The sequence below is a fragment of the Dictyostelium discoideum genome (assembly GCF_000004695.1).
Source record: "Dictyostelium discoideum AX4 chromosome 5 chromosome, whole genome shotgun sequence".
Lineage (NCBI taxonomy): Eukaryota > Evosea > Eumycetozoa > Dictyosteliales > Dictyosteliaceae > Dictyostelium > Dictyostelium discoideum.
This window is the reverse complement of record NC_007091.3, coordinates 3595742-3610671: the sequence shown is the minus strand read 5'-3', so window position 1 is coordinate 3610671 and position 14930 is coordinate 3595742. Positions and strand designations below refer to the sequence as shown.

Here is a 14930-nt window from a genome sequence, read left to right as displayed (position 1 = left end):
AAGAGTTGTGTATAGGTGATATAAAACAAGAATTAATTATTGATTCAATTCCTAATACTGTAACAAATGTTGGCTTTTTGGATGGATTCAATCAAAAATTAACCAAAGATATAATACCAGAAAGTGTTAAAGTGTTACGTTTAGGTAATATAAAACAAGAATTAATAATTGATTCAATTCCTAATACTGTAACAGCTGTTACTTTATGGGATGGATTCAATCAAAAATTAACCAAAGGTACTATACCAGAAGGTGTTAAAGTGTTGTATTTGGGTGATATAAAACAAGAATTAATAATCGGTTCAATTCCTAATACTGTAACAACTGTTACTTTATGTGATGGATTCAATCAAAAACTAACCAAAGGTATAATACCTGATACCATTAAAGATTTGCATATAGGTGATATAAAACAAGATTTAATTATTGATTCAATTCCTAACACATTAAGCAATGTCCATATTTATAAAAGTTGTAAAAAAATAATTAATCCCTTCGTTCCTGAAAATGTCAAAATAGTAAACATATAAAAAAAATAAAAAAAAAAAAAAATAAAAAAAAAATAAAAAAAAAAAAAAATAAAAATTTTGTGATGATATTATTATTATTATTATTGTTGTTGGATTTAAAAATTGAATGATTTTTGAATTAATTATCTAAATAAAAAAAAAATAAAAAAGTAAAAAAAGGAAAAAAAAAATTTCGGTGTCCAAAATATTTTCTTTTTTTTTTTTTAAAAACAAACAAAATCAGCACATAAAATGATAGAAAGTGAAGATATAATTACAAATAATAAAAATGAATGTACACTACATCCAAATAAAAATTTAGAATTTTTATGTTTGGATTGTAAATTTATTCCATGGAGAAATACAAAGACTACAACATGGCATAAATCAGTTTTATGCCATGTTGTAGTCTTTGTATTTCTCGTAAAGGTGAACATCATGGTCATAAAACTGATTTATTAGAATCATCAGCATCAAATATTCATTAATTAATGATTTTAAAGATAATATTTATCCAAAATTAATTGAAAGAAAATGATCAAATATTATTAAAACAATCAAATGATACTTTCAAACAAATTCAATCACAAAATGATAATTGTAATAGTTTATTAAAAAATGAATTTAAAAAAATTCACAATATACTTTCATTTGTTGAATTGGATATTGAAAAACAACTATCAACAAAATGGATTCAATCAAAAATTAACCAAAGGTATAATACCAGAAGGTGTTAAAGAGTTGTTTATAGGTGATATATAACAAGAATTAATAATTGATTCAATTCCTAATACTGTAACAACTGTTTGGTTATGTGATGGATTCAATCAAAAATTAACACCAGCTACAATACCTGATAACATTAAAGATTTGCACATAGGTGATATAAAACAAGATTTGATGATTGATTCAATTCCCAATACATTAAACAATGTCAATATTTATAAAAGTTGTAAAAAATTAATTGGCCCTTTGTTCCAGAAAATGTCAAAATAGTGCACAAATAAAAAAAAAATAAAAAAAATCTTTGTATTTTTACTACACCATAATTATTTTGTGAGAATTGTTGTAGCCCTTTTTTTCCCTATAGGTATACCCATGATAGTGAAAAAAGTCCCAAAGGGAATAAAAAAAAAAGATGATAATAATAATAATAATAATAATAATAATAATAATAATAATAATAATAATAATAATAATAATAATAATAATAATAATAATAATAATTATAATAATAATAATAATAATAATAAAAAGAAAAAAATTTGTATTATCCAATCCAATTTTTGAGTTTATAATTTTTTTTTTTTTTATTTTTTTTTTATTTAATGTTTGGAAATGACTTGTCGTGATACAATTAAATAAGTTTCAAGAGAATGTAAATAATCAAATAAAAATAATAATAAATAAATATATAAATAAATAAATAAATTTCTAGAGTGTCGAGGTTTTTTCCTATGTTAAATTTATTCCAACAATTAATAAACAAAATAATAGTAGTTTAAATGACCAAAAAACATAAGAAAAAAAAAAAAGTTTCATCGCTAAAAAAAAAAAAAAAAAAAAACCAATTATTTCCAAAAATAAAGGGACTATTTATTTATTTATTTACTTTTTTATTTTTTTATTTATTAATTTATTTAAATAATTATTTATTAATTTATTATTATTATTATTATTATTATTATTATTATTATTATTATTATTATTATTATTATTATTATTATTATTATTATTATTATTATTACTACTTACATTCATTGCAGCTTGTTTGCCTTTACCCAAGTGAAGCACCACCGATATAACTACCATACAGCGATAACCAATCCATTCTTTACAAAGTAGTTGAGGGAATACACCAAAAAAACACCACTATAAAGTAATGGTACCACTTGTAATCGAATTGGTCTATCTTTGAATAATAATAAACTTAGTTTGATTCTCTTTCTCTACTATTTGACCTTTATCGATAACTTGAACATTGGTTCCCAATGTTGCAAGTCCCAATATCGATAATGATACACATAAAAATTTTAAAAATAAAACTTCATTTGCCAAACCTGCTTTATCAAGCAATGATGCTGTTCCTAAATTGCTAATAATGATACATCTAAAATATTAAAAATAAAACTCCATTTGCTAAACCTGCTTTATCGATTAATGAAAAAATTTATTTATTTATTCATCTAAATATTGGAAAACAATATAATAGTAATTTGATAAACTTTTTTTTTGTTTAATAATTGATTACTAAAGAAAAAAAAAAAAAAATTCCAACTAAGATTTATTTTTTATATATTTTTTAATTTTATTATTTTTTTTTTTTTTTTTTTCATTTTTTTTTTTTTTTTTTCATTTTTCCAATATAATAATTTGATAAACTTTTTTTTTGTTTTTTATTCAAAATAAAAAGATTAATTTTTTTTTTTATTTTCTTTATTTTAAAATTTTAAGTTATCAAAATTTTTTTTTTTTTTTTTTTTTTTTAAACAAACCAAAACAGCACATAAAATGATAGAAAGTGAAGATATAATTACAAATAATCAAAATAAATGTACACTTCATTCAAATAAAAATTTAGAATTTTTATGTTTGGATTGTAAATTTATGCCATGTTGTAGTCTTTGTATTTCTCGTAAAGGTGAACATCATGGTCATAAAACTGATTTATTAGAATCATCAGCATCAAATATTCATTCATTGATTAATGATTTTAAAAATAACGTTTATCCAAAATTAATTGAAAGAAAAGAAAATGATCAAATATTATTAAAAGAATCAAATGATACTTTCAAACAAATTCAATCACAATATGATAATAATAATAATTTGTTAAAAAATGAATTTAAAAAAATTCACAATATACTTTCATTAGTTGAATTCGATATTGAAAGACAACTATCAACAAACTTAGATAAAAATATATTAGTGAATACAATTATAACTTCTTCAATCGACAATGATGATAAAATAGTTTCAATAATCTTAAACAATAATAATAATAATAATAATAATAATAATAGTAATAGTAATAATAATAATAATAATAATAATAATAATAATAATAATAATAATAATAATAATTCAATTTTTGATAAATTAAATCATTTTTCACAAATTTATAATCAACAAGACAATGACAACAATGATGATGATGATGACTATCAAATTGATACATATACTATTGAATTAATTAAACAATATCAACAATCATTATTAATATTAAATAATAATAATAATATCAATAATTTTAATAAACTAAAAGAATATAATAATCAAATCTTAAAATTCGATAATCACACAATTAATAATATTAAAAATAGTTTTAAATCAATATACTCTTTTGTTGATAATAATAATAATAATAATAATTTAAATAACTCAATCAATGAAAATAAATTCATCAACAGTAAGTTAGACCCAAATAAAAAAGTCTAAAAAAAAAAAAAAAAAAAAAAAACTAATTCTTTGTTTTTAGTATGGAATCACGATTTTTTTATATATTCAGAGAATGATGAATCATCTATATTGTCTGGAGATTTCGAAAGTTTAGCATTCAAAGACAATTGTGACATCTTATCAAAAGTAAAAAAATTACCAAACAATGTTATGCTTCTTAATGGATTCAATCAAAAATTAACCAAAGGTATAATACCAGTGGGTATTAAAGAGTTACATATAGGTGATATAAAACAAGAATTAAATATTGATTCAATTCCTAATACTGTAACAACTGTTACTTTATGTAATGGATTCAATCAAAAATTAACCAAAGGTATAATACCAGAAAGTGTTAAAGTGTTGGTTTTGGGTGATATAAAACAAGAATTAATAATTGATTCAATTCCTAATACTGTAACAACTGTTTCTTTATGTGATGGATTCAATCAAAAATTAACCAAAGGTATAATACCAGAAGGTGTTAAAGAGTTGTTAATAGGTAATATAAAACAAGAATTAATAATTGATTCAATTCCTAATACTGTAAAAACTCTTACTTTATGTGATGGATTCAATCAAAAATTAACCAAAGGTATAATACCAGAAAGTGTTAAAGAGTTACTTTTTGGTGGTATAAAACATGATTTGATGATTGGTTCAATTCCTAATACATTAAACAATGTCTATATTTTGAAAAGTTGTAAAAAATTAATTGAATCTTTTGTTCCTAAAAATGTAAAAATTATAGGTTATTGAATAGTAAACAAATAAAAAAAAAAAAATCCATTTAATAAAAAAGTTAAAATATCAGAGGTTCCCAAGTGTTTTTTCATAAATGGTAAATTTTTTTTTTTTTTTTTTTTTTTTTAATAATTTTTTATTTTTATATATTTTAAAGTATCCTGATAAACTTCCCAAGAAAAACATTTTTTTAAAAAATAAATTTTTTCCTTTTTTGGGGTTTTTTATTTACTAAAAGCACACACCCCAATTTATAAAAATTAATTAAAAATAAAAAGTAAAAAATAAAAACAAAAACAAAAATTAAAAAAAATATTTTGTGTTACTGAGAAATAAGGATTTTTTTTTTTTTTTTTTCCTAAAAAGGATTTTTTTTTTTTTTTTTTTTTTTTTTTTTAAATTTTTTTTTTTTTTTTATTATTTATACCAACTTAAAAATTTTTTTTTTTATTTTTACAATATATTTCATTTATTAAAAACAAATAACTAAAAATGGCAATTATTAAACCAGGAGGTCACTACATTGGTAAATATTTATTTAAGATTCTAAAAAAAAAAAAAAAATATTAAATTATTTTTTTCATTTTTTTTTTTTTTTTTTTTATATAGTTCCAACAAAAGGTGAAGAAATTTCAACATTTATTCTTGAAAATGAAGGAGATGAATTAGCAAGATGTGAATTAAATCTTAATGGCAACATTCAAGAAACACTTGATATTTTACCTCACAGCACTCAAACCAAAATGATGGATGTTAGAGGAAAATTAACCTTGTGCAATATAGGTAAAACCCATATTAAAATCCTTTAAATTTTTCATACTAAATTAACCTTTATTTGTAGAAAGAAAATTAAATCTTCAAAACATTTTTAAATAAATTGGTTAATTTCAAACAATTTTTTTTTTATTTTTATTTTTTTTTATTTTTTTTTTATTTTCTTTTTTTTTTTAATTTTTTTTTTTTTTACATTTTCATTTTCTTTTTTTTTTTTTTTTTTTTTTCAAAAAATTAAAGATGGATATATTATTTTATAAAGTAATACATAATAAAACTATATTTAAAAAGATTATAAAATATTTATCCTACGAAATACAAGATGATAATATATTATCACCCACTGAAAATAAACATTCAATTAAATGGTTAATCAACAATAATTATAGAGCGACATTAAAATATAAATTAATGAAGAGTCATTGTTATTTAGTTTTAGATAGTAATACACCATCAACATCATTAGAATTACAAAAAAGTGATAACCAAATTCAATTTTATAAATTAATAGAATTAGATGAACAAAAAAGATTAATAAATGAAGAACAAGATAATAATAACAATAATCAATCATTAGATGATAAATTATTTAAATTTTATACAAATTTTAAAAATAATATAATAAATAATAATAATAATAATAATAATAATAATGATGAATTTTTAAATATATTTAAATATTTTAAAGACGAACAAGATCAAGAATTTTATAAATCATTATTAAAGCGATATTCAAAATTAAAATATTTTAAAAAAAAGAATATTGGATATACACTTGTTAATTCATCGATATTATCAAATAATCAATATTCATTGAAATCAATTTGTAAGAAATTTAATTATCAACCAACTTATTCAAACCTTTTTCAATCTATTTTCTTTGAAAATTTTGATATTTCAAAATGGATAATTATAAATCATAATAATACAACTGGTTTTGAAGATGATTTTAATCAACTATATTCAACAAAGACAACAACAACAACCACAACAACCACTACTATTGATAAAGATGGTAATAATAATAATGATAATGAAGAAATTCAAAAATCAATCACTTCAAATAAAATTTGGAATTGTTTATTAAAATCATTAAGTAGTTTCAATGGTTCATTAAATAGAGATCAGTTTGAAGGTTATTTAGATTTTATAAATTTCTTACTTTCAGATTGTTCACAATTCATTCAAAAACCAATAGATTCTGATAAATTTGAAAATAAAAAAATAAAATCAAAAAATAATAATAATAATAATAATAATAATAATAATAATAATAATAATAATAATAATAATAATAATAATAATAATAATAATAATAATGAAAATCAAAATAGTATTAAAGATTTTAAAAAACAAATTACATTTACACTTTTTAGAGAATGTCCAATAAAATTAAATATTAAATTAAAAACATTAATAACATCAGCATTAATATTTAACAAATTAAAATTATATAAAAAATCATCAACAACACCAACTATTAATAATAATAGTAATAATATAACATCACTATCAACAAATCAATATCTAGTAGAGAAACAAATTAATGTAATGAATTTTAGCCAACAAGAATTAGAAACACCATTACAACTTTTCGATTCATCAAATTTAAAATTTAAAAAATTATTAGAATTTTATTATATCATTAGTAGTGGTACAGCATATAATTGTATGCATCCAGAATCAAATTTACTAGATAAAAGTAAATCACAGCAACAACAACAGCAACAACAACAATCTTTATCAGTAGCATTATCGGAACATAAAAGTTTAGTTTATTATTGTAAATTTGGAGCACCACCAACAAGTGTAAATTTAAATTTTAGTGGTATGAGCTTAATTGATGCATTTAAATTTGGAAATTATGAAATGTTAATTTTAATGTTAAAATATATTGATCATTCAATACCAGAAACCAATCCAATGAGGTTTTTATTACAAGAATTTTATTATTATCAAAAAAAACAAAAGCTGATAAAAGAACAACAACAACAACAACAACAACAACCAAAATCATTTTTATTTGAAAACTGTATTAATGATAAAACTAGAAAAAAGAATTTCATATCAAAAATGTCTGAATGTTCATTAATTGATCCATGGATTTTATTTTGTTTAATTGTTGAATATGATCAAATAGATTTAATAAAGATGGCATCTGATAAATTGAAAATTAAAGTAAACTATTGTAGAAAATTTAAAAGACAAACAAAAAGAAGAAAAGTAGATGATAATATTAGTGAAGATGATAATAATAATAATAATGAAAATGAAGATGAAGATTATTTAAATAATGATGAAAATGAATATTCCACTACTGGTATAGATAATAGATTTGGTGTATTATCATTTATTGTAGAAAGATTTAATAATATCTATTCATTTGTAGAATCACCAATAGTTTTAGATTATATTTATGCTTTAAATATTGAAGGTAGAAAAGGTATCTTGGATTTAGATGAAATTCAATCAAAATCAAATATCCCATTATTAGAAAAATGTGAACAATTAATTAGACAAAATAATTTATTAGCAACTTCAATAGAACCTGAAATTGATATTATTAATTTAAAAAATGTCAAACGTATTATTGAAAATCCAAATATTTATCAAATTGAAAAAGAAATTGAACCAATATCAACAACTACACCAACACCAACAACAGAAACAACACCAACAACACCAACAACACCAACACCAACAGAAACAGCAGAAACAACAGAAGCAACATCAACAACAGTTAATAATGATAAATATAGTGAAAAAGAAACAATAATGCTAAATGAAAATGAAATTATATATATTTATTTTAATGATGAAATTACTGAAACAGATTTTGAAAATTTTAAATTTGTTATAGAAAATTATCCAACAAATAAGAAATATTCATTTTTACCACCATCTATAAATGATTTACCATTTAATCGAATAATTTTAAAACTATTCCATTGGATATTAATCAATATTAATAAGTTTTCACTTCCAACTGATACTTTAAACTTATTAAAATATTGTGTTGGTAAATTACAAGATTATATAGATTCATTAAATAATAATAATAATGATAATAATTCATCACAATTGAAATCTGTATTATGGTTATCTTTAAAAAATGGTGATTTAAATTTCATTAAAAAATATCTTCAACATAATTTTAATAATAATAATAATAATAATAATAATAATAATAATAATAATAATAATAATAATTTATTAGAAATAATTATTAAAGAATCTGTTCAATTTGGAAATTTAAAAGTTATTAAATTCATATTTGATAATTATAAGGAAAATTTCCCATCAGTTGATTGGAGTTTAATTAAAGTTTGTTTAAAATTTAATTATTTAGAGATTATTAAATATTTTTTTAGAAATAATTTAATATCAATTTCAACTTCTGAATTAATGGAAATTAAATCAATCACTTTCCCAAACAATGATAAAGAAAATTTAAAATATCAAAATTCTACTTTTTTATATATTCAAAAAATTTTAAAAAAAATAAATACAAATAAATAAAACCAAATAAATTAAATTCAAATAAAATAAAATAAATAAAAATATGTATATTTATATAAAATATAAAAAAAAAAAATAAAAATAAAAAAAAATAAAAATAAAAACAGGGCTTAGAAGAACTTCCATTTAAGGAAGGGGGCTGTAATGCAATAGTACGGGACTTTTCAGTCCACCCCGAATCACTTTAGTGGTGGTATTTCACTATCGACTTGCGTCTCCCACCTATTCTATACCTAATTTGATTGTTATTTGCGGTAAGAAGCCCTTAATCATATGTTTATTTCCTTTTTTTTTATCAAAAATAATTAAATTTTTAATATTATTTATGGGAACATAATTTGACAATAATTATTTTTATTAAAAAAGCTTAATTTAAACAAAAAAAAAAAAAAAAAAAAAAAAAAAAAAGAAAATATCAAGAACATCACAGCGTTTTTGTTTTTTTTTTTCTCACCATCATAAAAAAAAAAAATATCTAAAAAGATTTCAAATAACCAAAAACAATTTTTTTATTTAATTTTTAATTTAATTTTTAATTTTTTAATTTTAATATTTCAATATTTTAATTTTAATATTTTAATATTTTAATATTTTAATATTTTTTATATTAAAATATAAATTAATTTATATATTTATAAAATATGGAAATATAAAAAAAAATTTTAAAAGAATAAAAGAATTCTTAAAAATATCTTAAAAAAAAATAAAAATTCAAATTAAAAAATAATTAAAGAAATGGTTTTTAAAGATATTTTTGGAAATCACGATTCCATTTTATAGATTGGGAAATCAACCAAAAAAAAAAAAAAAATTGATAATGAAAAAATCAAAAAAAAAAAAAAAATCAAAAAAAAAAAAAAAAAAAAAAAAAAAAGATATTTATTGTTTCGTGTGTATTAAAAAAATTATTACCATAGCAAAATATCTTAAATATCACGTCACAACGATTAAAAAAAAAAAAAAACATAAAAAAAAAAAAAAAAACATAAAAAACATAAAAAAACATAAAAAAAAAAAACTTTTCTTTTTTTATTTTTTTTTTTATTAATCATTTTAATTAATTATTATAATTTAAAAATCTAAAAAATGAAAATATTAACAACAATTTTATTTTTATTTATTTTTTATTTTGGAAATTTCAGTAATTCCCAATTCGCGCCATTATCACCCGAGTCAACCATACAAGCTTCAGTAGTTAATATTAACCCAACTTATGTTTATTCTCCAGCTTCGAGTGAACACTCTTATTGCCAATATAAAAGTTACCAAATTTATATAACAGCTCAAAGTGGTTTTTCAATTACAGGTGCAATCACTAATAATACAAATTTTTCTATTGAAAAAGAATTTCAAAAAGAAAATTCCTATATGTTTATTCTTGCAACACAATATAATCAAAACTTTGGAATTAATTATCAAGTAATAACATTTTCAACAAATGATACAATTGACCACACATATCAATTAACATTAACTTGTAATGGTAAGTTATTATAATTTATTATAAAAAAAAAAAAAAAATAAAAAAAAAAAAAAAATAAAAAAAAAAAAAAATTGATTTGGTGTAATTTATTAAGTTCAAATATTAATTTTAATATTATTTAAAAAAAAAAAAAGATTTCCAATTCGATAAATTAAATATTAGTGAATATTTAACTCCAATTTACCTTTATAGTTCTTTCTTATACTACATTTCACTTACTGGACTTGAAAAATCTGACCAAGCAGTTGGAATAAGATTAAAGAATTCCTATGGTTCTGTAATAGTAACAGGTGAATCGCGTTTTAATTATTTGCTGCAAATTTATCAATTCAATCAACAAAATATTACTGATGATTTAGATGTAACATTTGATTTTGGTAATGATAGAAATATTTCTTTTAAATTAAAATCATATTATAGTCAATGTAAGTGTTTATTATTAAAATTAAAATTATAATTTAATAGTTATTAATTTATTTCCATATATATATAAAAAAAAAAAAAAAAAAAAAAAAAAAAAAAAAAAAAAAAGTCAATCAAGTTGATTTACCAACAAGTCATATAGAAACATTTTATCCACCAGAAATATTATCAACAGAATATAATTTTAATCAATTTGGGTCTAGTTGTAATCCAGTAGTTCAATCAACAATCAATACAAATATAGCGAGACCATATCAATATTATTTCTTTATGTATTCTCCTATATATAGTCTTCCAATTAAAGGTACAAAAGGAAATATGACATATATTGGTTCAATTATGGGAGGTAGTACACTTGTAACTGCAAATGGATATAGCTCTATTGATTCAACAGTATATAACCCAAATATCACAGGTTTGTATTATAAATTATTATTAATTATTAATTATTAACTATTAACTATTAATTATTAATTATTAATTATTAATTTTAAAATAAATAAAAAATAAATAATAATAATTAAAGATTTAAATATACCAATGATGGGACCAACTTCAACTTATTTATCTCAAGAAAATACTGAAGCTCTAATAAATTCTCTTAGTTTTTACAATGGATATCAATATCAAGGTACTGATTTATTTTTATATATATATGGGGTTACTGTATATCAAAGTTGGCCATATGGTTTTTATTCAGGTAATAACGCAAATTATGAATTCAAAACTTCATTTAATAGATTAAAGGAAACTTCTCCAACTGCTTCAAATTATTTTTATATAGGCTCTTCCTCATCGAATATTGAAATTTATCAAAGTTTAACATTTCCAACTAAAGTTTCTACACCACCTCAATTAATATCATATAGATATACCAAGGTATCAGATTATATGTATATATTAAGTTTAAAAATTGAAAGTTCTTCTGGTGTTAGATCCATTAATACTTACTCACCTTTAAATGCTTTTGGTTCAGGAACATTAGTTAGTGGTACAATTTACGATGGTGTTTTTGAAATAGTTGGTACACCCGATCAACTTCTTTATGTTTCAATTTATGATCAATTGGGAAATGGTAAAGATTATAACCCAGGTGATGTAATTTCTATAGATCCTTTAGTTATTTTCGATTTACCACTAGAAATCAAATTTGGTAAGTATCATTTAAAAATTAAAAAAAAAAAAAAAAAAAAAAAAAAAAAAAAAAAAAAAAAAAAATCAATGTCATTTATTAATTATTAATTTTTTAATTTTAGTATTAAATATTACAAACTTTAACATAACATTTTTAAAGAATAATTTAGATTTGACAGATAATTCTTATAATATTATGTATATTGATTTTAATGATTATGTTCCAATTAAAAAATCATTATCTTTATTATTAATTGATATTATTTCATTCCCAGTTGAAAGAGATAGTAGTGATTCCGATGGAATGATTGTTAAGCTTCCATTTAAATACAATGCTCAAACTAAAAAGTATGAATGCAAATTCATTGTACCAAAGAATAATATGTTTGGAAAAATTCTATATACAGTATTCTATGGAAATCTATTGGGTATACATAGTAATGAATTAATTGAACCTTTAATTGCAAATAATACAAGTAAGTTTTTACCTTTTTAATAATAATTTTTTTAATATATCTAATAATAAAAAAAAAAGAAACTAATTTTTTGTTATTGTAAATTATAGTACTTGATAATCAAGGTCCATTATTTAGTTCATTTGAAAAAATTGGAAATGGTTCAATAATTTCAACAACAGGTACAATTGGCTGGAGATTTAATATTACAGATGATTTAAATGGGTTTGAAAGTGGTTATATTAAAGTAATGGGTTCGATTGATAGTTCAACTTATCATTTCAATTTTACAATTGATGATGTAATTGGTGATAAATTCAATTGCCAATATCAAATTTTAATTAATATTACTCAACCATGTATATCACAAGAATATAGAATTATTAAGGTTATATTATTTGATACAAATAAAATAGCTTCAAGATTTTATTTATATACACCTATACTTGCAAACGCAGCAATACTTAATCCATTCCTCAATTTATTAAATAAAGGTATTGATATTACAATTGTACCATTTGAATGCTCAGATTCAACATTAGTAGATTCAAAACCAAGCTTATTATCATTTACACCATCAACATCAGTCATTGACGTAGGTGCAACAAATAGAACAATCTCATTTGATTTTTCATTTGGTACAAGTACATCTACAATAAAACAAGATCAATTACCAATTGTTTATATAAATTCATTATTTTCTGGTTTAGTTGAATGTAGAGATACAATATTAATATCATATAATAATGTTGAGGTTGTTTATAAATGTTCAACAGAATTACCAATTGGCTTTGGTTATCCAAATCAATTGATTTTTTCAATATATGGTATTGTAAATAATGGTGGTTACTTTTATGGTTATACTCCAAAGGATTTATCTACAGTTACTTCTGGTTATTACGCAAATACTACATACTCATTTAATCAACCTACTATTAAATCAACTGATAGATTTTATTCAGATGATAATGATTTGGTTCTATATGGTAGAGGTTTTTCAAATGTTATTCAAGTTAATATTGTTTATAGAGATGGTACATTAGCACCTCATTCATTCCCACCTTTAGTAGTTTATGAATCATCAGCAATTAAAATATCTGGAATTAAATCAACTAATAAACCTTTTGATATTACATTTTCAACAAGTGATACATTAACATCAAACATATATACTGTTAATCCAATTTATTTTAATGCAACTATCCCACCAACACCTACTGAATCTCCTTCACCAACACCAACCACAACCACAACACCAACCACAACACCAATACCTACAACAACACCAATTCCAACCAACCCACCACAAAAATGTCTTGGTAATCCAGAATGTGGTGGTAAAACTCAAGGTTTTTGTTCACCAACAGGTTGTATCTGTTATTCACCTTGGATTGGAACAACTTGTACTTCTCAAATTATTATTGTACCACAACCATCAATTAATACAACAAACCCAAATGTTGAAATACCAACAGATAATATTGGTCAATCATCAGAAACAAATAGTGAAGAATCTCAAAAAATGATATTTAAATCATTAATATCATTAGTATCATTAAGAGAATTAGATTTTAATAATAAAGAAGTAAATAATTATAAATTCGATCAATGGATATATACACCAATTAACGAATTTAAAAATCAATACTTTACAACAGTATCAAATACAAATATAACAGCAACTTTAGAATGGTTTAATCAAAGTACTCCAATTCAATTTGCAAATCAAAATTTAACAATGAATCCGTCAAGTATTAAATATACAATTGAAATTACAGAATATCAATTTAAAAGTTCATTAAATCAACTTCAATTAGTAATGGCAGCATCATTAACAACAAACTCAAATGATATTTGCACATTAAACCAATTTGGCAATACATCAACAGGTGATGATTCAAATTATTTAAAGATTCAAATTGAAAATCATTCACTTTACGGTAGATTCATTAAACGTGCTATTATTGATAATACTGTTAAAAGTATAAGCAATGTTTTATTAGATTCATCATTAAATGTAATTGATAGTTCATCATCATCATTACAATCATTTATTGGTATTACAATTCCAAATTATAAAAACTCAATAGTTGTTGATCCAGATTTCTCAGTACTTATCGATAGTAAATCAGCCTCTGATGAAGATGATTCAGTTTGTACAAAAAATAATTCTGGTTTAACAACTGCTCAATTAGCTGGTATTATTGTTGGTTCAATCGCTTTCGCTGCTGTAATAGTTATCGCTACTGTCTATGCTATCACAAAAAGCAAAAAACAAAAGAAATTCGAAATGTCAATCAATAATAAATTGAATAAATTGAATAATAATAAATAAATAAATAAAATAAATCCGAATTATTGTTTTTTTTTTTAAAGATATTCTTTGAATACTCTATTATTAGTTCATTATTTGATAGATTTGTAAAGTAAAAAATTGGGGCAGGGAAGGAA

The 14930-nt window shown here is 20.8% G+C and overlaps 7 protein-coding genes across 7 annotated transcripts; 6 read left to right on the top strand and 1 right to left on the bottom strand.

The window, feature by feature from the left end:
* Nucleotides 1-304: 304 nt before the first annotated feature.
* Nucleotides 305-530, top strand: DDB_G0290065 (hypothetical protein; the record flags this gene model as incomplete). The annotated part of the gene is made up of 1 exon (XM_630849.1): nt 305-530. A coding segment is annotated over one exon (226 nt), but the record flags the coding sequence as incomplete, so codon positions are not given.
* A 597-nt stretch (nt 531-1127) lies between these two features.
* Nucleotides 1128-1799, top strand: DDB_G0290047 (hypothetical protein; the record flags this gene model as incomplete). The annotated part of the gene is made up of 2 exons (XM_630848.1): nt 1128-1260; nt 1648-1799. The coding sequence occupies 2 exons, from the start codon at nt 1128-1130 to the stop codon at nt 1797-1799; spliced, it is 285 nt and encodes a 94-aa protein (XP_635940.1).
* Nucleotides 1800-2314: 515 nt separating this feature from the next.
* On the bottom strand, nt 2315-2645 carry DDB_G0290045 (hypothetical protein; the record flags this gene model as incomplete). Its single annotated transcript, XM_630847.1, has 3 exons — nt 2315-2417; nt 2440-2619; nt 2641-2645. 3 exons carry the CDS (start codon nt 2643-2645, stop codon nt 2315-2317), a joined length of 288 nt encoding a protein of 95 aa, XP_635939.1.
* Nucleotides 2646-3020: 375 nt separating this feature from the next.
* On the top strand, nt 3021-4856 carry DDB_G0290043 (hypothetical protein; the record flags this gene model as incomplete). The annotated part of the gene is made up of 4 exons (XM_630846.1): nt 3021-3918; nt 3988-4698; nt 4750-4788; nt 4849-4856. 4 exons carry the CDS (start codon nt 3021-3023, stop codon nt 4854-4856), a joined length of 1656 nt encoding a protein of 551 aa, XP_635938.1.
* Nucleotides 4857-5183: 327 nt separating this feature from the next.
* Nucleotides 5184-5500, top strand: DDB_G0290041 (hypothetical protein; the record flags this gene model as incomplete). The annotated part of the gene is made up of 2 exons (XM_630845.1): nt 5184-5217; nt 5301-5500. The coding sequence occupies 2 exons, from the start codon at nt 5184-5186 to the stop codon at nt 5498-5500; spliced, it is 234 nt and encodes a 77-aa protein (XP_635937.1).
* A 205-nt stretch (nt 5501-5705) lies between these two features.
* Nucleotides 5706-8984, top strand: DDB_G0290039 (hypothetical protein; the record flags this gene model as incomplete). Its single annotated transcript, XM_630844.1, has 1 exon — nt 5706-8984. The coding sequence occupies one exon, from the start codon at nt 5706-5708 to the stop codon at nt 8982-8984; it is 3279 nt and encodes a 1092-aa protein (XP_635936.1).
* A 1086-nt stretch (nt 8985-10070) lies between these two features.
* DDB_G0290063 (EGF-like domain-containing protein) lies at nt 10071-14814 on the top strand (the record flags this gene model as incomplete). The annotated part of the gene is made up of 6 exons (XM_630843.1): nt 10071-10467; nt 10602-10892; nt 11000-11305; nt 11417-12043; nt 12147-12500; nt 12590-14814. The coding sequence occupies 6 exons, from the start codon at nt 10071-10073 to the stop codon at nt 14812-14814; spliced, it is 4200 nt and encodes a 1399-aa protein (XP_635935.1).
* Nucleotides 14815-14930: the final 116 nt, after the last annotated feature.